This window comes from Callorhinus ursinus, unplaced genomic scaffold (genome assembly GCF_003265705.2).
Source record: "Callorhinus ursinus isolate GAN/ISIS: 27379988/994484 unplaced genomic scaffold, GSC_fseal_2.0 scaffold34, whole genome shotgun sequence".
Classification (NCBI taxonomy): Eukaryota; Metazoa; Chordata; class Mammalia; order Carnivora; family Otariidae; genus Callorhinus; species Callorhinus ursinus.
The window spans coordinates 10,211,482-10,235,060 of record NW_027397096.1 but is presented as its reverse complement, the minus strand read 5'-3'; the positions used below and the strand labels follow the sequence as shown (position 1 = coordinate 10,235,060).

Below are 23,579 nucleotides of genomic sequence, written 5' to 3'. Positions count from 1 at the left end.
CTTTAAAAAAAGAAAGTATTAATTTCCTTGGTTTCTCTTGTGTTTACCTATTGGTATTGCTGTTGCAAAGATACCATCTTCAAAAGAATTGAGAGAGGAGAAAATCCCTTTTCTACATTATTGTTATGAATTTTGTATTGGGACAAGTAGTTATATGTGTGTGCCCCTGGAGGGCAAGAATTGTGCTCCCTTATTCTTTAAGACAATTCCAGCCTTACATTAGTCAGCCAGAAGATGTTTTTGGATGATTATGTCATTAACTAACATGCTCACCAGGTAAGGAGAAATGGCTATAACCTTAAACATAACAGTGTAAGAAGTCTGGGTGAGTGTTGGAAAAGTGAGTACTTTTCTTTTCTTTTTTTTTTTTTTAAAGATTTTATTTATTTATTTGAGAGAGAGAGAGAATGAGAGAGAGAGAGCACGAGAGGGAAGAGGGTCAGAGGGAGAAGCAGACTCCCCGCTGAGCAGGGAGCCCGATGCGGGACTCGATCCCGGGACCCCAGGATCATGACCTGAGCCGAAGGCAGTCGCTTAACCAACTGAGCCACCCAGGCGCCCAAAGTGAGTACTTTTCTAGCATAGCAGATAACTTAGGAGGACATGAGTCTGTTGTTTCCCAAATCAAAATATACTTATCATGGTTATTATTTATTGAGTTGAAAGAAAAAAAACAGGATTTTGTTTTAATAGCAAGTGTTTTTCTTATATTAATTTATTAAACCTCATTAAACTGTTCATTAGAGGTATGGTCACTGCAAGTGTATACATCTGGTTTTATAGCATTTTGATAGTGATTTAGATTCACACATGCCCATAAATCCAGAGGCATTTAAAGTCTTATTCTGGCAACAGGAAAGTGAGAGACAGACATTCTATTTAAATGGGACTAAACATTAAAATGTAAGATGTGGTTAATTAAAATTAAAAAAGGAGGGGCGCCTGGGTGGCTTAGTCGGTTGAGCTTCCGACTCTTGATTTCGGCTGGGGTCATGATCTCATGGGTTGTGGGATTGGGCCCCGAATCGAGCTCCCTGGTTGGAGGGGAATCTGCTTGGGATTCTCCCCCTCTGCCCCTCCTCCCTGCTCATTTTCTCTCTCTCAGATAAATCAATCAATCTTCTGAAGTTCTAGGAACCGTATTAGGTGCCAGTTAAGACCCACTCTGCCCTTGAGGAGTATTGTCCTCAGGAGACGATGACAGTGGGCGCCTGGGGGGCTCAGTTGGTTAAGTGTTGGACTCTTGACTTTGGCTCAGGTCATGATCTCAAAGAGTCTTGAGATTGGACCCCCATGTTGGGCTCCACGCTGGGTGTGGATCTTGCTTAAGATTTTCTCTCCCTTTCCCTCTACAGCCCTCTCCTCATTTGCCCACGTGTGCTCTCTTTCTCTTTAAAAAAAAGAGAGGCTAGCAAGCAATAAACAGATAGTGATGCTGTGTGGGAAGCACTGTGGTGGCGGTCCTCCTGGTGGAGGGGTCACCTGAGTGCCCTTGAGGGAGTGCAGGCTGCTCAGGAAGGTTTTGTCTAAGACACCATCCACACTCCACACTGAGCAGACTAGGAGAGTCAGCCCAGCGAAAGGCCAAAGAGAATAACGTTTGCAAAAACACAGACTTGAGAATGTACATGGCCATTTTGGGAACCGTAATTTAATTTGTTTTGGCAGAAACTTAAAGTGAATGGGGGAATGGCAGGAGGTGAGGCTGTGTGGGTAGGTGAGTGCTAGGTCGTGGCCATGCTAAGAATTTGGACTTCATTTTATAGACTGTAGTGAGTCATGGAAAAACAAAGGAAGACTGAGGAACTGTCATAGAGTGAAGGAGACTGAGGAGACATCACAAGTAGGTACAGTTTGGGGTCCTAGATTGGATCTTGGAAAAGAAAAAGGACACTAGGGTAAAAATGGGTGAAATTTAAAAGCTGTATAATTTGGGTAGTACTATTGTACCAGGGTTAATTTCCTGATTTTGATAATTGCACTATGTTTATGTAAATTGTTAACTTTGAGGAAGCTGGGCAAGGGTATGCATGAACTCTAATATTTATGCAGTTCTATGAGACTAAAATTACTACAGATTAATTATTGAATTAAAAAGTTTGGGGCTGGGGCACCTGGGTGGCTCAGTCAGTTGAGTGTCTCTTGATTTTGGCTCAGGTCATGATCTCAGGGTTGTGAGATCGAGCCCCACATTGGCTGTGTGCTGAGCATGGAGCCTGCCTGGGATTCTCTGTCTCTGTCTTTCTCTCTCTCTCTCTCTCTCCCTCCCTCCCCCCAAAAAAAGTTTGGGGCTCCACACTGGGCTTGGAGCCTACATTAAAAAAAAAAGTTTTAAAAAAAGGTCATATGTTTTGCAGTTTTGTCGTCCACATTCACCTGGCTTTCCAGTGACCATGAATGTGAGGAATGTGGTCAGAATCAGAGAGTGATCTTTATTACTAGCAATAGTGATAACATTTATAAAACTCTCACTGTCAGGCACTGCTAAGCAGTTTACGTGCAGAGAGAACAAAAACCACAGACTCTGGAGCTTCCCTGTCCAGGTTTGAAGCCTGACTCTTTAACTTACCCACTGGACACCTTGGGCAAGTTAGTTTACGTCTGTGCTTCAGTTTCCTCACCTGTGAAACGCGTATATTCGTAAAAGTCACATCCTGGAGGGTTGATATCAGATTAGATGAGCTGATTCCTGTGAAGTGCTTTGAGAAGAGAAGTAACTCACACAGCCTGTACAGAGTTAGGATTTGAGCTAATTGGTCTGATTGCAGAACCCATGCTTCTGACCTGTGGCCTGTTTTGTTTCTCTGGGCAGGACTTACTGGCCTCTGCAGGCACCAGAATGACATATTGGATACATTAGCATTCTGCCCCGAAGGATTAAACAAGTGGCTAGGCTAGATGAAAATATTATAAATAACTTCCTTAAATGAGACCTCAAGAAGAGCTGGTAAGGGGCGCCTGGGTGGCTCAGTCGTTGAGCGTCTGCCTTCAGCTCAGGTCATGATCCTGGGGTCCTGGGATCAAGTCCCACATCAGGCTCCCTGCTGGGCGGGAGACCTGCTTCTCCCTCTCCCACTCCCCCTGCTTGTGTTCCTGCTCTCGCTGTGTCTCTCTCTGTCAAATAAATAAATAAAATCTTTAAAAAAAAAAAAAAAAAGAAGAGCTGGTAGGTATGCCAGCCATCATCACCGATACTGGGTTCCATTAGTGAGCAAGTTCTGCTCTTTGTTTGCAATAGAGTTGAAAAAAGATTTCCAGAAATGTCATAGCAGAGATGACGTTCGTTTAAATGATAGCAGGTTAATGGCATCAGCCTGGTCAGACTGGACATGGCAGCTTGTTAGTTGGATGCTAGAAAATAATTTATTTAAAAAAAGGAATATTTGGGTTTGGGGAAATAATTATAATTGTTGATTATCAGTATTTTTACTCAGCATTATATTTAAGTAGATTTGATCATGATTTAATAGAATTCATTATGTAAGTGAATTAAATTCAGGCTTTTAGTAACAGGATGTCTTACTGTGTTTGTCTGTTCTTCTGCAGCAAAATGACATTTATCTTTTCTTGGTATGGTTGTTAAAAGGTATTTTAATACTAAAACATGCGTCCATCCTCAGCAGCACTGAGATTAGATGAAATCTATTGCATTAAATACACATTACTAAATCGTCTTTAATGTGATTACTTCTTAAAGTCTGTCTTTTGTCATGCTCTTAATAGTTATTGAATATATTGTATTAAAATGTAAAGGTATTCCACAGAGCAGCACCGTCCAATAAAAACAGGCATTACATATGTAATGTTAAATGTTCTAGTGGCCGCATTTCAAAAGTAAAAGGAATCAGGTGGACTTAATAATATTTCATTAGGGGCGCCTGGGTGGCTCAGTCGGTTAAGTGTCTGCCTTTGGCTCAGGTCATGATTCCAGGGTCCTGGGATCGAAGCCTGCATCGGGCTCCCTGCTCTGTGGGGAATCTGCTTCTTCCTCTACCCTTCCCCCCCCGCTCATAATCTCTCTTTCACTCTCTCTCTCTAAATAAAATCTTGAAAAAATATTTTATTTAACCCAATATATCAAAAATATTAGTACCCAATATTTCAACAATTTATTATTTTAAAATTATTAATGGTATATTTTACATTCTTTTTTTTAATCTTGAGTCTTCAAAATCTGGTGCACTTCTCATTTTGGCACATCTGCAGCAGTCAGACTAGCCACGGTTTCAAGGGCTTACGTAACCGCATGTGGCCGATGACTACTGAATTGGACAATACAGCTGTGGAGTAGAGCTCATAGTCTTTGTCCAGAGAGTGGATTAAACCTCTCTTTGGAGACAGCCAAGAATAGTATTCCTTTTTTCAGATGGACACCAAAGTTTGGTCAAGCCTAAAGACATTAAAATGCATTTATTAATAATATTTATGTTTTATACTTAAATAAGGTTATGTGAATATTTATATTCTCATATATTAACTTAACCTTTGAGAGAGTATTTGGGTTCAGTCTTTCAATTTTCAATGTGTGTGTTTTTTGATTTCACCAGCAATTTCACATTTCAAAATTTATCCCGAAGAAATATGTGAACAAATTTGCAATAATTTATGTATAAGAATCTTTACTTTAACACTGTTAGTATGGTTTTTAAAGGGGAGCAGTCTATATAAATGCCCGTTAATAGATTAAATAAGTTATAATATATTGACACAATGGAATATTTTGCATCTATGAAAAAAATAGAATATGACATGGTTCAGTGGGAAAAAGTATAATGTAGAATATTAAGTATAATACAGTCTCCCTTTTATGTGAAAAGTGTGTTGTTTATATTGGTCTTACATATGGAAAATGCTACAGCCACACTAAAGAGTTTTAGTTAACAGTGATTATTTCTGGGGGATAAGACCGCAGGTGGCTTGTCAGTTTTCTATACATTTTTGTATTTGAATCATTTTTATAAGAATTATATATTACTTTCTATAATTAGGAGGTAGCAGACATTTTAAAAAAACAAGTATGCACAGAGATTTTGTTTTTGCATGTTTATGAAACATGAAGAATGGGAAGCAATATAAATGTTCAAAAATGTATTATAGTATTTCCGCTCCTGGGATTGTATATAGCTATACCCAGATATTGTTATGGGACAATGCTTACAATTGTGTGTGTGCGTGCGTGTGTGTGTGTGTAAATAACAGGATGACTATGAAAAACAGACATAACTAACCCAAATGCTAACAGTTCTCTGTAGGTGAAGGAACTATGCATTTTGTGTGTGTGCTTTGTTGGGTTTTTTCCGTATTTTCTATAATGAATTTATACTTTTTCCATTCCTCTTGTAATGGGGAAAATCTCATCACTATTATTATTGTAAGATTCATTTGTTAAAAAAAGAATGAAATTTGGGAGGCTTAGCTGTGGGTGGTACCATAGGGAATCAAATTACTCGATATGTGTAAAAATGTTTGTAATACTGTAAAGCTAATATTATGTACATGAAAATATCATATTTTTGTTTTGTTCTGCCCAAGTAGAATTTTGTGGGTTTTTTAAGAGATTTTATTTATTTTTTAAGTAATCTCTGCCCTCAGCATGGGGCTCAAACTTACAACCAGGAGATCAAGAGTCACGTGATCTACTGACTGAGCCAGCCAGGCGCCCCCCAGTAGAGTTTTTTTTGGTTAGAATTTTATAATATGCATATTGTCATACAGCCTCTTCTATTATAATGAACAGAAAGGGCTACCTCCTGTGAATTCTCTTTGGTATAATTTTGTCTGTATAAGGTCATATAGTTGTTCAGCTCCTTTCATCAGAGGATCTCAAAGCACTTTGTACAAAAATACCCTTTTTTTTCCGTTGGTGGGAAATGGAAGTGATATAATTTAAATTTCCATAACACCATGGCTAAGGATCAAACTTGTTATGTACTCAGATGTACTCCTTCATTTAAAGATGGGGGAAATGAAAGACTGGATCTAGTGAATAGAGATGATGTGGAATTCTAGAAGCCTTTTCTGACTCAGGGAACCAGTGCTAATGAGTGATGGTGGTATGAGGCATTTCATTCAGGTGTTGTACCACTACTGTGCTTACTACCTACTAGTAATGACACTGAAAAGTGATTAAGATGTACTTAGAGGAGGAAAATGGGGAACTCAAGTCCTCCTTCTCTTCTCTCTGAAGTAGTGTTTAAGGGTTAGTATATTGCTCAGGGGCACAAGTGTGTCTACTCTTTTTTGAGACTATGATGTAAATGGATCTACTGTCATTTACAGTGCACTGTTATGAGACTTTTCTCCTGTAATATTAAGGAAAAAGAGGGAAATACATTTGTGATTAGTGTGTGCCTATGAATTGTTCTCCATTCCACTCCGGAGTCACATGCTCCTGTGATCAGTTCTGGAGTTTGTTAACTCATGGAATGTGTTTCCTTTTCTAGGTTAGTAGTTACTAATGTCCCTGCCTGTTTGTTTCCTGCTTTATTTAGGTTTCATGTCCTCAGCAAGCTACTGAGCTTCATGGCACCTATTGACCATACTACAATGAATGATGATGCCAGGTGAGTAATAGATTAATTATGTGTCTCAAATGGCTCCATGACAGCCTGATATTGACCTGTTCTACAGCCTGTCCATTTGTTCTTATCAGTTAACCATTTGTCATTGGCATCATAGCAAGGGTCCTTGTCACATTTCTTCACCCCATAATTACTGTAGAACCAAACCAAAATTTCCGTAAATATCAGTGCTGCCTCTGGTGGTTTTTTTGTTTGTTTTTCCTGTTTTGTTTTTAACTTTAGTCACTTGCCTAGGACATCTGGGCTTTTCTCTAAAACAGAAAGGTGGGTCAGGGCAGCACATGTGCTTGCTCTCTGTGGCTGGGGGTTTTGTGCGTATGCTCTCCTTTTTAAAAATGTCTCTAGAGACTGCTCTAGAGATGTGCATCATGTTGTGTTTGTTCAGGCTGCTGTTGAGGATTTTGTGTATGTGTGTGTTTTTATAAAAGAAGTACATGCTCATTTTATAAACTGAAACAAAATAGAAATGTATGCAAACAATGTATCCTTGTAATATTACAATTAATAGATAGCTATTTTTTTAAAGACTCATTCCTTCTATATTAGCTAGCATTCTACTATATTGTAGTATTTCTATATTACTTATTTAGCCATATTCCTTCCCTTTCACTTATTTGCCATTCATTTATTCATTTATATCAGTATGAACTCATGCTTTCCTATTTTAGTCAATGAATTATAACCTATTACTATCATTATTTTTTATTTGAAGTTGTTTCACGTTAATGGAAGCCCTTTGAAGCTGGCTTTTGTCCTCTTGAGATGTCCCCATTCCTTGAGTATGTTCTTACTTTCTGGCATAACGGGGTATTCTAGGCTTACCTCAAACTTTCCCTGTTCCAGCCCTAGAGTCAGTCTTTCTCCAAGGAGCCCTGATTCTTTTTTGTGGATTGTGGTATTTAGAAACCAAGATCTGTGTGCTAAGGGTGTTCATTGTCACCGGGTTTCACCGTTCCTAGGCTCTCTCAGCGTAGGGAGCTAGGAGATGTGTGTGTAAATATATACACATGCAGGAGAGAGCCACTTGTGTAGCATCTCTGAATGTTTCCTTTCAGTCTTTTTTTTTCCCCCAATTTTCCTAAACATTTTATTTATTTATTTATTTATTTGTATAAACGTAATCTCTGCACCCAACATGGAGCTCGAACTCATGACTCTGAGGTCAAGGGTCACATGCTGCACTGACTGAGCCAGCCAGGCACCCCTCCTTTTAGTCTTTATGAGTTTCCTTTGAGAATGTTCTTGTTTTTCTTTAGAATATAATTAAAATTATATTCTATTGTGAATTTTTTCTTTAAATATTTTGTATACTATGAGCATTTTCATGTCAGTAACATTCAAAAATTTTATTTTATATATTTATTTATTTTTTTAAAGATGTTATTTGACAGCGAGAGAGGGAACACAAGCAGGGGCAGTGGGAGAGGGAGAAGCGGACTCCCCGCCAATCAGGGAGCCTGATGCGGGGCTCGATCCCAGGACCCTGGGATCATGACCTGAGCCAAAGGCAGACACTTAACCGACTGAGCCACCCAGGCGCCCCTCAAAAATTTTAAATGACTGTATAATGTTTTTATATTGCTTATTTAAGTCATTCACTAATTGTTGGACATTTAAATGATTTTAATTATTGTAAATAATGCTGTGGTAGACATTTATAAACATAAATCTTTACCAAGCAAAATTATTGGTCCTAGGGTAAGCACATAAGGGTTTTGCCAGCTTTATGTTTCAAAGTACACTTAACCTTTTTATTTGAGAGTATTTTGTTTGCTATTAAACCTCATCAGATTTTCTGTGGTGGCCTAAAAAGTAGCAGATCTGCAAATTGAGGGAACACAATGATTACTTATTTTTTGTTTGCTTTTTTCAGTACTTTGAGTACAAAAGAGCTTATGGAGGGTTCTGAGTACATTTATACTCAGAACTTTGTGACTTCACATGCTCTCCTGTGCTTTGCAAGTAAATGCCTTCATCTGGCTGGGGTGTTTTGTTTGTTTCCACTTATTTCTGGATCTAGTCTGTTTTTTTTGAAATTACAGAGTAAATTGAGTGCAACTTAAAATTCCTGTCAGGATAACATGGAAGATTGTATCAACAGGAAAGGAAAACTAGATGCTCAAAAACTAAAACAAACCCATTACGGAAACATTATTACCCCAGGCATAAAGTGTGAAACCCAGTATAATATTAGTGGCGTCTTTTGAATACAGTATTACTACTAGATCATTTAGAAACAACTTTTTGTCCTTCGTAGTTGGCATTTTTCTTGAATCACCTAATATCCCAGGGGCACTTAGTTTTCCTGAATCTTATTTATTCACTTGTAATTTCTGAGGGTTGCTACCAAATGCTAGCCAAAGATGATTTGAAAATGACTGTATTATTTAGGGTTATGTTGGCCTTGGTCTGCAAGAATCTTAAAACCTGCCTACAGAGGCATAAGCAAATGAGTTTATGTTTCTGACAGAAAAAATTTAGGGGTAGCATGCAATTATTGGCAGTGGTTTTCCCTTCTCTTCTCAGTGATATAAGGGCCAGCTTCTCTTAGTCTTTCCCTTGTGGTCCCATGATGGCGGCTACGGTTTTAGCCATCAAATGTGTTCATGGCGGGAAGAAGAGAGGAAAGAAGTGGTGTCAGATTTGTCTGCTTTCGTTTATCAGAAAAGTAAAAGCTTCCCCAGAATCCCCTCCAAACGTCTTCTATCTCACTAGTTAGAGCTGTGCTACGTTGCTGCTTCAGGTAGAGCAGGCAAGGGAGAAGGGGTCGGGAATGTTTGTTGGGTAATAGTCCTTCTGGCATTCAGTGTTTGTGGGGGGGGGATAAGGCTGTCCCTTGTGGACTGATTGCTTATTATCAGCATTGTTCTCCAGCTCGTTTAGCCCACTTAACAAGGAATTTAATAAAAGTCTTGTAGCTGGAGAACTGAGCATGTGTTTTTACCACAGTGCACTGTATTCCCGTTGTGTTTCCTAAGGAGAAGAGGCATTTATCCACATTACTGCTCGTGCTGCATAGTCTGAACAAGCTAGATTAACTGTGGGTAAAGGAACTGGGCATTAGCTTTCTCTGCTTCTCATATCCAAATTCTCAGGGCAGGAGAAGGCAGTTGTAGCTTGACCTATTTCGTTTTTCTTTAGGTAATTCTATAACTGGTGACAATCTGCTACTGTACTATTTTGTCTCCTACTTTGTGTACCACAAAATATCACTGAGGAATTGGAAACTTTCATAGTTAAAATATCAGTATCAGTGTATAGTACTTTTCCTCAAATGAACAGTTTTGGTTTTGCTAAGTTACAGATATGTCATTCTTGGTATGCATGAATAGAGAATTTTTTTATGATTTTGAGATAGAGAAAGACTTTGTAAGCATGACACCAAGGCCAGAAGCCATAAGGAAAAATAATCAACAGATCTGACTACCTGAAAGTCACATTGAAAAAGACATCGAAAACAAAGTGATAAGTAAATGACAGGGACGCCTGGGTGGCTCAGTCGGTTAAGCAGCTGCCTTCGGTTCAGGTCATGATCCCAGGGTGCTGAGATTAGTCCCACATTGGGCTCCCTGCTCAGCAGGGAGCCTGCTTCTCCCCCTGCCTGCCGCTCCCCCTGCTTGTACTTTCTCTTTCTCTGACAAATAAATAAAATCTTAAAAAAAAAAATAGATAAATGACAGACTGACAAGAGGAAGTTCAATATATGACATTTTTCTTTACTATGTAAAATACTATGTAAAGAGTTTTTACAAGTCTCTGAGAATCCCAGTAAAAATAATGGGCAAAGCATGTCGACAAGTAAACTTTCAGAAATCATAAAAAAAGTCTCAAATAGCTAAGAAACAGACTGTCAACCTCGTTAATGAAAGAAATCCAAATTAAAATGAGATTTCATTTTTTTCCCTATTAAATTATAAAACATTAAAAGATTGGTAACCTCCTGTGTTGATGGTATGGGGAAACAGAGACTTCCGCGTACCATTGTTGGGAATGTATTTGGCAAAATGATTTTGGAGGGCTATTTGGCAATGTGTGTCAGAATTTTATTTTATTTTTTTAAGATTTTATTTATTTATTTGACACAGAGAGAGATAGCGAGAGAGGGAACACAAGCAGGGGGAGTGGGAGAGGGAGAAGCAGGCTTCCCGCTGAACAGGGAGCCCGATGCAGGGCTCGATCTCAGGACCCTGGGATCCTGACCCGAGCCGAAGGCAGATGCTTTAACGACTGAGCCACCCAGGCACCCCTGTGTGTCAGAATTTTAAATGTATACTTAACTGATAACCCAGAAAAATCTACTTCTAGGAATTGACCTAAGGAAATATAGCAAGTCAGCAAATATATTTGTATTAAGAATCTTTACATTGTGTGTCAACTATACTTCAGTAAATAAATAAATAAATAAATATGATTTCATGGGTTATGAGATTGAGCCCTATATCCGGCTCCATGCTCAGCAGGGAGTCTCTGCTTGAGGGATTCTCTCCCTCTGCCCTCACTCTTCCCCCCCCTTTTCTCTCTCTCTCTCAAATAAATACATCTTAAAAAACTATTTTAAAATAAATAAATAAGTAAATAGGAAATATAGAACAAAACAAGAATCTTCAACATGGTTTATAATGGGGGAAAGTAAACAATCTGAATGACCTTCAATAAGCAACTAGTTAAATAAATCACAGTAAATTCATTCAATGAAATTATAAACAGCTGTTAAAAGGATGAAGTGCTGTATTAACACAGTGTTCAGCTACAAAATACTATATTATAATCCACCTTTTGAGTAAATAGGTATGTATGATAGGAAAAAAAGTGACACCTTTATTTTTTTTTAAGATTTTATTTATTTGACAGAGAGACAGCGAGAGAGGGAACACAAGCAGGGGGATTGGGAGAGGGAGAAGCAGGCTTCCCGCCGAGCAGGGAGCCCGATGCGGGGCTCGATCCCAGGACCCTGGGACCATGACCTGAGCCGAAGGCAGACGCTTAACGACTGAGCCACCCAGGCGCCCAAAGTGATACTTTTTTAAAAAATCGATTATACTGTCAGATTTCCACGTTATTTTGTTAACTAGAAAAAGAAACCGTGCTTGTAACATGATCCACTTATGTTTTGAAGATAGAGATTAAACAGGCATATATGTACACATATGTATGTATATGTTACAGTGGTTAGGGAAGTGTCTGAGAAGACCACACATCATAATATTTACAATGTTTGCCTGTGGGGAAAGGAATGACATGAGGGAGGGGGTGAGGGACACTCAGTGTTTTATTTTTTATGCTTCTATTTTGGTCCAATCTTTTGCCATGACAATGCATTCATAGAAGTTACATTTTTAAAAAGTTACATTAAAAAGAAGCTCTGAAACAATGGGCATCAAACTCCACATATTTGTTGCTGGGTGGAGGGGAATAGAAAACACATTTTATTTTCTAGTCTTTGTATTTCCGTAGTGTTTGAAATTTTTCTACAGTTAGTTTACACTGCCTTTTATCAACAGAAAAAAAAGGACGTTTTCAAATATATAATATACCAAGGAAATGGGAAGGTGCTGATTATTTCTATATTGAAGTATATGAATGAACGATGTCTTCTTGGGGCGCCTGGGTGGCTCAGTTGGTTAAGCGTCTGCCTTGGGCTCAGGTCATGATCCCAGGGTCCTGGGATCGAGCCCCGTGTCAGGCTCCCTGCTCCGCGGGAAGCCTGCTTCTCCCTCTCCCACTCCCCCTGCTTGTGTTCCTGCTCTCACTGTGTCTCTCTCTGTCAAATAAATAAATAAAATACTAAAAAAAAAAAAAAGAAAAAGAAAGATGCCTTCCTTACGGTTTCCACCCTATGGACCATATGGATAAAACTGGCTTTTTAGTACCGAACTAGTGTCTCTTCCCATTACCCTCTGCCCCCTTTTTTAATCATGATAAAATACACATACATTTTCTAGCACTTTTGATTTCTTATTCCCAGCGGCAGCTCCACCTGTGGTTCCTACCTTAGCCAGGTCTGGAGAAAGAACCCTTTCTCTTTGTTCCTTGGTTTCAGTGTGTTGTTCTACAGGTGCCTAAATTCCCCAGTGCTTGGGTTTTTTTGGAGGAGAAGCGGGACAGAATCTGAGTGCTATTTACTCCTTCTTGAATCCCCAGCTAAAACCATCCAATTTGAGCTAAAAAAAAATTTGTACTTGGTCAAATTGAATTGTAACTGGAACATAGTTCTCATTAAGGGAGAGGATAGAAGAGATCTTTAACATGGGGTATTAAAATATCCTTAGTGGAGAGAGAAGTGCTATCTTTAAAAGGATCTTTAAAAAGGCAATGGCATCTTCATTTTGTTTCTCCTGTGATGTGGTCTGTGTAGTGTTATCTGTTTAGTTAATTTCTGCTGGTATATATTCTTTTCTCGTGCTAGGAATTTTCTTCAAGTGATGTATTTTTTTAAAAAACCTTTTAAATGCAGAGTAGCCAGTTTGTGTCCCCATGTCACCACATTTCCCTTTGGGGGCACTTTGGTTACTAATTTATGTGCTTTCAGGTTGCCCATGTTAGTGAAAGTCTCATGGAACCCCTGATACTTTATATGTGCTGGGCCAGTAGATCTTTACTCCATTAGGAGGTAGGCGGATGGTTTCTATTGCAGGCCTGCTGAACATCTCCAGTATTGAGAGAAAACCAAAGAAATCCTGCTTTGCCCATGTGTTACATGTTTGCATGCAAGGAAGGAGATTACCAGGAGCCTAAAGATGACCACTGACTTTGCCAAGCCCTTGATACTCTTGGCACACGGGAGCTCTGCTCCAGAGCGGCTGCTCTTTGCCCTTTGGGGTCGTCTTTGCTAAGAGGGCAAAGTATCGCGTGATACTATAGAGACAGGGTTATTAGTGGGCTAAGGGGGAGAAAAGGCTTGGTGTCTCTTTGGGAGAGAATCCCTCTAAGCATATTGTTACCACCAAGAACAGGTCAGTGTGATATTTACATGGTTAACAGGAGGATTGCTGTTTGCTTCTCTGAGGACTGAAGTTATTCTAAGCTTATCAACATTTTAGAAACAGCTGACTTTACATGGTGTGAATCCCCTGGGGTACTATTAGACCAGAGAGAGTCTGAAGTAATTCAGATGATCTCTTATTATGGTTCTAACCAAATGAAGAATTTGGAGGTTGTGGAAATAATCATCTGGTTTTTTTGCCTTTTTCTTTTTTTTAAGATTTCATTTATTTATTTGAGAGAGAGAATGAGAGAGAGAGCATGAGAGGGGGGAGGGTCAGAGGGAGAAGCAGACTTCCTGCTGAGCAGGGAGCCTGATGCAGGACTCGATCCCAGGACTCCAGGATCTTGACCTGAGCCGAAGGCAGATGCTCAACCAGCTGAGCCACCCAGGTGCCCCTTTTTGCCTGTTTTTGAAAGACGCTCTGAGGCAAGACTTTTAAAGAAGTTAATTCTTGGGGCGCCTGAGTGGCTCAGTCGTTAAGCGTCTGCCTTCGGCTCAGGTCATGATCCCAGGGTCCTGGGATCGAGCCCCATAATGGGCTCCCTGCTCGGCAGGAAGCCTGCTTCTCCCTCTCCCACTCCCCCTGCTTGTGTTCCTGCCCTTGCTATCTCTCCCTCTCTGTCAAATAAATAAATAAAATCTTAAAAAAAAAAAGTTAATTCTTCCTCATTTGTTGTGTTGATGTAGGTCAGATATAAAATGCTGGTGTGACGTAGGTCAGATATAAAATGCTGGTGTGACAAGCAGGAGAAGCAAATTCTGAGTAAGACCTGAGACAGGTCAAGATATGTTCCTAACCAGTGGCCACTGCCTCTGATTTGGGAAGGGAACCCACATGCACCGCGCGCTCTGTCGGGGGGCGTGGGGGGCATGTCCCCCCTCAGAGCATTTTGGCTGTCGGCCCGGTAAGGGTCTCCGTGGCAGTTAGCAGCCGGAAGCGCACCAAGGAAATGTGGTGTCCACCTCACACCCACTGCTGCTTCGGACCACGGCTCTTACGTAAGCCCAGTTCGGGGACCCTCCATTTTGAGGCTAGCTTATTGCGTTTTCCTGAGAAGCTTTGTTCCTTATTACAAAAATGATAGCAGTATTAACACTTTATAGGTACCCCATTCCTTTGGAAAGAACTTGAAGAAATTCTCAATAGAAACAGTAAGAATTTCCATGTTAGCCCCCCATATTCTCCCCCACATAAAAGAACCACTTTTTCCACTCCTTCTATGAAGCTGCTGGCGTTAAAAAAGAACAAGGAGAGGATCCTTTAATGATAACCACTAAGCACCAAATACATTATTGTTTTACATCTGGAGTTTTAGAAAGGAAATGTACAAAGGTAATCCAGCCTTGTAAAGTGCTTTGTCAACATCACTGCCACGTTGTTCTTGAGGTGCCTTGGTATAATAGAATTTGTACAGGCAATTTATCTTCGGCTTGCCATTTTTGTGTGTGGGTCTGCACCCTAAACATGGGCACATTCTACCAGTCTTCTGATGATTTTCTTTCCCCCCCAGTTGATAACCCAGAGGTTAACTTAGGCCATTTTTTACTCCATTTGCCTACTTTACCCCTTTATGTAATAGCAGTGTGCACTGCGTCATGGTGAAGGATTCTGGTGTAGTTTGCTTGGCATTTGAGAGCACATCAGCTAATAACCCCAGAAGTACCCTCCACAGAGCATCTGTCGTTGGTTAAAAACTTGCAAGCAAGAATGGTTAAGATACAGATGCTTTCTCTGAAGCATCTTATCTCTTAAAAAGACACAGGTTATTCTGACAGGTGAAACAAGTCCGGGCAAATATGCAACAATGATCTAATCAGCAGGAACGAGAGCAATATTTTCACTGGTGCTGCCTTTTACCAGCGTCATTAAAGGCTCCCATTACTCTTTTATTAGAGGTTCCCTCTCTTCCTTATCAGATTACAGAATGAACATAACTCACAGCAGTGATTTGATCTCTTGTTAAAGAGGATTACAGCTTTGCATTAACTCGGATTGACACAGTTTATAATTCGCTTGTTGATACTCTGGCGGGCAGCATCACGTTTGACCCCCCAGCAGTGCTGAGGGGAAAGGACCCCCATATATCATCATTAAAGATGGCGTCCAGCACAGAGATAGGAGGCATGGGGGGCCTTCCTCCTCCGGAATGTTAGAAAGGACAAAGGAAACATTCTCAAGTTCAAAGCTGAGACGTGGGCCAGAGTTTTAAAACTGGATTAGGAGCTGTGATTGTTTCTTCTGTTTTTCCTCATTCGCTGCTGTTCGGTCTTATACAATTCTAGTGAATTTGCATTCTCAAATTGAAGCCTTGGTTCCAAGCAGGATGTAGAGTGATAAAAGCACATCTTCTAGAAAGAGATTGTAGATGTTGAAGAGATAAATCTTTCCTCAAAATGGGGCTTCTTGACTATAGTTCTCATTTCGGTTAAATTCCTATCATTTCTTCAAAGGATTGTGAATCCTTTTTTTACCCCAAAGGGGTCTTTCACATTCCTTAAAGTGGATGTAAATGTTTCTCTTAAGGGCTTACTGTTTTTAAGTTCTAGCATTTTATTATTGCTGTCTTTTAAAATACAGTATCTTATAATATTGTATTAATCACAGCTTGCAAGTGGGTAGGCAATAGCTAAATGTTTTTCACCTTAATTTAGATTAAGTCCTACATTTCCCACAGTGATCACTGAGCCAACGTTAGGTTGCTAAGATATGTAGACCATTTCTGTTTCTAAGTGCATTCATCCTGTGCTCTGAGTTATCCGCCCTAAGTCTGCTACCCTGTTTCTGATTGGCAATGAAATGACACAGTAGTAACATTATATTCCACTTATTATGTACCAGACACTGCCTTAAGCCCTTCATGTACCTTTTCGTTCAGTCCTTAAAAGAAACCACTGAAGTGCTTGACATTGTCTGCCTTTTATAAGAATACTGAGGCATAGGGGCGCCTGGCTGGCTAGCCAGTACAGCATGTGACTCTTGATCTTGGGGTTGTGAGTTCGAGCCCCATATTGGGTGTGGAACCTCCTTTAAAAAGGGGGGGGCACCTGGGTGGCTCAGTCAGTTGGGCATCTGCCTTCGGCTCAGGTCATGATCCCGGGGCCCTGGGTTCAAGCGCTGAGTTGGGCTCCCTGCTTAGCGGGGAATCTGCTTCTCTCTCTCCTCCCCGCTCGTGCTCTCTGCCGCTATCTGTCTCTGTCTCTCTCAAATAAATAAGATCTTTAAAAAGAATATTGAGGCATAGAGCTATTAAGTTACTGGCCCAAGTTAAATAGCAAGGAAGTAGTTGAGCTGGTCTGTGCGTTTAGGAATGTGAATTCAAACCTGCTGCTGTTTCCAGGGCACCAGCAAGCTTTTAGAAATGTCTGGGAATGATGTGCCAGAGGGAAGCTGCTTCTCCCCATCCTCAATATACATATAAGACCCTTTCTCTCAATTTAAAACTTGTTTGGGGGTGGGCGGGGGAGACTTGTTTGGATTAAAATGATTTTTTATTTTCCTTTTGTTCTTTTAAAATAGAGATGCTTTGGGGTGGGGGGGGGAGTGCCTAACAAGTCATTCACATCTTAGTATGAATCACTGAATTTCCAGACCTTCTCTTATGCTTATAGCATTCTTCTGGTTACAAAGACCCTAAATCTTATAATCAGCTTTGAAACCTGAGTTAGAGTATTCAGTCAGCTTGCCCTTACAGTTCTACATCTTCCATATTCGGGTGCTTGTCAACCTACTTTCCTTAGGACAATATCTTTTTTTTTTCCTGTCATAAAAACAATACATGTGTATGGAAGAAAATTTGGAAATACAGAAAGAAAAATTTATCTGTTATGTGCTATTGAGAGTTGAACATTAATACTTTTATGTTTTCTTGCAGAATTTTTTGTGTATGTGTTTTATCAAGATATGTATATATGTTTGTATCCCTTTTTCTGGTTAACTTTATGTTACAAGCATTTTAACACCATTAAGTTTTTTAAAAGACATTATAATAATTTTATAATATCCAATTATGAAATATTGTTGGACACTTAGGTTTCTGATTATTTTTATTTCTCTTTAAGTAATACTGCAATGAACATATTTGTACAGAAATCTATATTTTAAGTCTTGCTGTGTCTTTAGAATAGATTCTTAGAAGGCTAATTCTTGGGTCAAAGGTATAACTTTCTAATGATTCTTGATAGGTCATACTAATTTACATGCCCCTGCTCCTTTACCAGCTGAGGTTTGTCATTACACTTTTGGTAATATGGAGGGTTATGTTTTAAAAGTATTTTCTATTTTGATGTGCTAAAAGTTATTTATTTTTTTATAAGTTGATAACAAGTGACCCTTTACGGACCTACACTGTGTTAGGCACTGAACTAAATATCTAATGTTTATTTTCTCATTTAATAGTAAACTTGAAGAGTCCGTGTATTTATTAATCATTCATACTCCTTTATCCTTTCATTATTTTTCTTTTGGGTTTTAGTTTTTCTTTGCCATTTGTATGAATTCTATCTGTTATGGTTATATATATTTCATATTTTTTGCAGATTTTTTCTTATTTGCTCGCCTGTTGATAATATATTCAGTGGCCTCTACTGTCCGTCTCTCTTTTTGAGTCACACTTTTTTTATAATTCCCACATGGACTATTGCACCAACAGTCTCTTAACCACGCAGTCTGATCTAATCAGGGCTGTGTGTCTTGCCAGATGAGACCTTCCTAGTATACCACTTGGCGCATGCTAGTCCTCGTTGCCTATAGAATTGAACCGGTACTCTCGACCCTGGCCCTCAAGGCCTTGCTCCCTTTCTCCCCTCATCACGTTTCAGTATGTACACCCTTGTGCTGTCCCCACAACTCCCCCCCCCCCCCCCTCCAACCACTCCTTGCGCTCCTGTCTCTTCATTCTGCTCATTTAACCCGGGGCGTTTCTTCACCCCTTCCCCACCTTGGTCCCTGCCCGTTGGGATGTTCATAGTCCTTGACCAACACCAGCCTTTCCAGGGAGACTTATGATCCCCCTTCCACACTGAGCTGTGGGGCTCGATCTTCCTTGAACCCCTGCTAACCCCTACTTTATTTGTTCTTTAATGCTATTTATTACAGCTCACAAAAGCACTTGGCGGGGGTTTTCTTCTTGCTAAGAACACTTAACTTATGGGGTTGGCTCAGTCGAAGAGCATGTGACTCTTGATCTCAGGGTTGTGAGTTCGAGCCTCACGTTGGGTGTAGAGATCACTTAAATAAGTAAACTTTAGAAAAAAAGAAAAAAGAATGCTTGACTTGTAAGTCAAAGTAGTGTGCATATGTTTACTGTAATCTTGTATTTGGTTTTGTATCAAAGTTTTATGCTCATACATTTGGAATAATATATTTTGATTCCAGTTTTTATTTTCAATTTTTTTTAAAGATTTCATTTATTTATTTATTTGACAGAGAGAGAGAGAGAGAGAGACAGCAAAAGAGGGAACACAAGCAGGGGGAGTGGGAGAGGAAGAAGCAGGCTTCCCGTGGAGCAGGGAGCCCGATGCGGGGCTCGATCCCAGCACCCTGGGATCATGACCTTAGCCGAAGGCAGACGCTTAACAACTGAGCCACCCAGGCGCCCCTTGATTCCAGTTTTATCTTGCCTTATTGTATAACATTTTTGTAGCACAAGTATTATTTGCAAAGCCATATAATGTCTTTTCCCAGTTGCTGTCAGCCTCTCGAAGCTAGAGAACTAATGCAGGAGGACGCCTGAGCGCGTTTTGCCCCAGCGCTCATGCGGCACGACCCAGAGGAGGCTTCCCTCTGTGGCTTCGTCTCCTTCTTGACAAAGCCAAAATAGTCCTTGCTCATGAGAGTCTTGAGAACGAAATGTTCTTTTAAATTTTTTGTTTCTGAGAAGGACTATTTTAAATGTAATCTGTACAATTATCTAAATAAAGAAGATGTATGTTTTCACGTGGGTAAATATTGTATCGTCCCTTTACCTGCAGCACAAACCTATCCATTTCTGTGCAAACCTGAAAAAAGTTGGCTATAGGTCTCCTGTCTGAAATGCCTTTAAAGGCTTTCAGCTTATAAGTTTGTTTACAATTTGCTGGTAGGACTATTTTTGCAAACAGCCCTATAAGACAGATGAACAAACATTTTTGCCTCTTTTACCAAAATCTCCAAATCCTCTAACTCCTTTAATATCCTTTCCCTGGCTCCCCCAGCACTTCGTACCTGTCCAGATCGCGTACTGCATTCACGTGCCGGCCCCCCCCCCGCCCCAGTCGTGCCCCTGGTTAGCTGTGGGTTCCGTCTCCAAGCCAAAACACAACACTTGAATGTCAGCTCTGTATTTTGTTCTTAGCTCTTGGCCGTGTTGGAAGATCCCCAGAAATGAAGAGTCCCGCTCTGGGACTTCTCGTTCCCAACCCTTTACTTAGAGAGTTTTTGGAGTCATTTTTATGGAGGATGAACCTTGGGGAAAGATCTTTCAAGAACACTTGTATTTCTGTCACTTCGAAGAGCACACGCCATGAACTTTGTATTCTGTAGGAGGTTTCCTCCTGTCCGTCTTGGGTGTGGGACCTACACAGCGTTTGGTTTCCGGTGGCCCTCCTACAAATTACTAGTTACTATGGAAACATGGAGAACATAGACAGAGCTCTGTGATGACCAGTTATAGCTTTAGGTCAGTTTTTTGGACTGCTTTCGGATTTGTTTGGTTTAAAAAAAAAACAGTGTGGAATGGATTCTGGACCTGCATTAGCAAGGTATAACAGTCCCTGGTTACCTTTTGTTATTTTTAATGTTGGTAGCAAGTGTCAAACCAAAAAAGGATATTTAGATAAGGGGCATTGCCTCATTGTACTTTGAGTTCAAGGTGCTGGGAAGCGCTGCGTTTGTAATGGGAAGCTATTACTAACTACCCTGGAAATGAGGTCTTGAATGAGCCATAACCACACCTTGTGTTTCATCATTGTCTCCCTCTGGGGAGCAGAACACTTTATAAACATTAACTCTTTTACCCTCTGGGCACCTCCACTTAAAAGGTAAATAAGACTGAAGGCTCTTTCTTCTCCAATATAGATGAGGCAGCATCAGCCCAGTGAGGGAAATCACTTGATCAGAGGCTCGGGAGGCGTTCATGGCCTGAGGTGTTTGGAGTCCCAGCAGTGGGCCTGGACAGCATGGTGGCCGCTGACACCCAGGGGACTGCCGCTCTGTGTGGTTCCCCTTTCTGCTTCTCAGCCTGGTGGGGGTTGGGCCTTTGTCTCACGTGGAATGTGAAATGCTGCAGAGACTCGCAATTGTTCTTCAGCGCTTTGTGCTGCTTTATAAGAAAGAAGAAATCGATACACATTTTCTCCTACACGCACTTGGCAGCACTCCGCCTCCTCGCCTACCTCCCAGTCCTACTGGGAGGCACAGCTATGCGACGGAACAGATCCCACCAGCTGCCATCTCTGCACCAGTTTGCAGAGATGCAAAGTACTCATTTTGCACTTAGCAGTGAGGCTTTTTAAAACGAGTCTTCTAGCTGGCCAGGGTCCTCAAACTGCTGGCTTCAGTGGCTGGTTGGTGACCCAGGTTGGGGGAGATGCCCTGTTGCGGACACCCAGAGGCTGCAGGGTCCCGGTTGCTACTCCTGAGGAAAGTTGACGTGGCAGGTGTCTGGGACAAGCCTTTTTTTCCCCCCAAATTTCCGATTTACAGAGAAGAGGAAGAAGTTCTTTGAAGGACCCTACTAAAAATCAAAAAAGATTGACAGATGGAGGGCATCAGTTGTTTTTTTTTTTTTAAGATTTTATTTATTTGACAGAGAGGGAGACACAGCGAGAGAGGGAACACAAGCAGAGAGAGTTGGGAGAGGGAGAAGCAGGCTTCCCGCTGAGCAGGGAGCCCGATGCGGGGCTCGATCCCAGCACCCTGGGATCATGACCTGAGCCAAAGGCAGACGCTTAACGACTGAGCCACCCAGGCACCGCAGGGGGCATCAGTTTTCATTCTATCAATTAATATAAGTAAACTGTCCAAGCCAGAGCTCTGTCTCAGGGTGTATTTTATTTTTGAATCAGAAAATGTGGTATCGATACCTATAACTTTGGAGCTTCCTGCCATTAAGCACCTAAGTGTGGGACGTGAATGACAGAGAATTTGCTGCCATTATTAAGAGACGGTAGTTTAGGTGACAGCCAGCGTAGTCTTGCAGGGCCAGGGGCACATTGCCTAGGTGAGGGCATCGGAGCCTGGCCTGGAGATTGTTAGAGCCGAGAGCATGGATGAGGTTGCCAGGGGAGGGTGGGAGAGGCGAGAGAGGAGGGCCAAGAACAGAAGCTGGGAGAAGGTCTACACTCCTAACCAGGAGGAATATGAAAAAGACAAAGAGGGAGGAGGAGCAAAGGAGAACACAAGAGCCTTGCGCCCCAGGGCGGAGAGTGTCAGGACTTGGGGGTCAGCAGCTAGGAGCCTGGCCCTGAGGGCCCGCTGGTACCTTCCACCCTGCCCTCAGGACAGCCGCAGTGGGGTTGGTGCCGGGTGTTTCTGTGCTCTGTGGTCGCTGCTTTTGTTTGGAGTGATACTGGGCTCCTAGTTAAACAAGTCCTCCCGCTGATTACCAGGAGTACTAGAAAGCCTTGCTGAAACTCTGAGGGTTGCCAGTAAACACGCTCACTAATTTCCGTGTGTTCTGACCCCCAAAAGTAGGAGTTAAACTGGAGCTGAGACATGCAGCACATGCCGCCCCCCAGGCCCTGGGTCGCTGGGCAGCAGCCTTGATAGGGACACAAACGTAACTCGCGTGTCAGTCTCCCCTTCAGTGCCGCTGGAGGAAGTGATTCACGTCTAAGCAGTGAAGCATCCCCGGGCTTTTAACAGGAGCTGTGAGAGGAGCTGCTGTTTGAACAAGGAGCTTCATCTTCCTGAAGCCAGCAGTCACCAAACCGTAAACACAACACCGGCCAACTCTATTGCCAGGATCGCGGGGGCCTGCCGTTAATATTAAACATCTCCAGCAAGGCAGAGAGCTCTGCAGCCCAGCCACAGAATAAAAATAAATAAAAATAAAGAGAAAACCCCGCTAAAAGCGGTGAGATGATTTGTCGTCTTTCCTGAGCGAGGCCATTTGTCTTCTCTCGCATCAAATCTGTTATAAAACAGTCAAACTGTGAAAGTGGAAATCATCCCAGGAATATGGAATATTAATGCACAGGAAAGGAGGCCACGTCCCTTTTGTCTAGAGTGCCAGTGTGGTCCCCCATCCCCGGCCACCACGACCCTTTTTTTTTTTTGCTAATCCACCAAGGTAAATTATTTTTCTTTAGAAGAATTTGAAAGACTCAAAACTAGCAGTAGGGATGACAGAAGTTTCAAATATTTTTTGTCCTTTGTTCAAGCGAAGTGAGTGTAGCTGACTTGGGAACCAGGAAGGAGCCCGAGCGAGGAACCCTGTGCCGATTCGGCCCTCATTCTGTCTCTCCCTGGCCCTCTCCTTCCTTTCCCGAGCCTTTCAGTTCCTTTGTTTGGGCCCTCAACCTGCTTCTCTGAACATTTATAAATCTTGAGTCTGTCTGATCTTTGGGAGTCAGGCCAGAGGCCACGTGTCACCATCTGTAATTTAAAGCTGCGGGGCTAAAAGCATTTGCAGAGGTTTGAAGGACCTAGTTCTGACCCGACCAAAAGAGCGAATTGGAACAGACCTTCTAGAATCTCCTTCAAGCACGGGGAGGATGGTGATGAGAGCAGACACACTAGGTAATTTATGGGCGCAGTTTGCTGGGAACCACACCGCGGCCCAAGTCCTGAGAACCGCGTCGTGTACTGCCACCTCGTGGCGGGTTCGGGCGGCTGCGTGGAGACCTGCCTTGTCTCCAGATTTAGGTAATTAGCGGTGGATGTGGGCATCCTTGGAGTCCTGTCTGCTACTTTGCTAACTTGATCCTGTTAAGAAATAAGTCCTAGGTAAGAGAAGGTTGCTTTCTTTTTACCTCACTTCTTGGGTGTGTGTGTGTGTGTGTGTGTGTGTGTGTGTGTGTGTGTGTGTGTGTGT

At 41.5% G+C, this 23,579-nt stretch overlaps 1 protein-coding gene across 1 annotated transcript in view; it reads left to right on the top strand.

Moving 5' to 3' along the window:
- Window positions 1-23,579, top strand: part of AATF (apoptosis antagonizing transcription factor) — a 100,244-nt gene that overhangs the window by 70,603 nt on the left and 6,062 nt on the right. Inside the window, exon 11 of the mRNA XM_025851189.2 lies at window positions 6,492-6,563. Coding sequence (XP_025706974.1) covers window positions 6,492-6,563 — 72 coding nt within the window. The remainder of the gene's footprint in view (window positions 1-6,491; window positions 6,564-23,579) is intronic.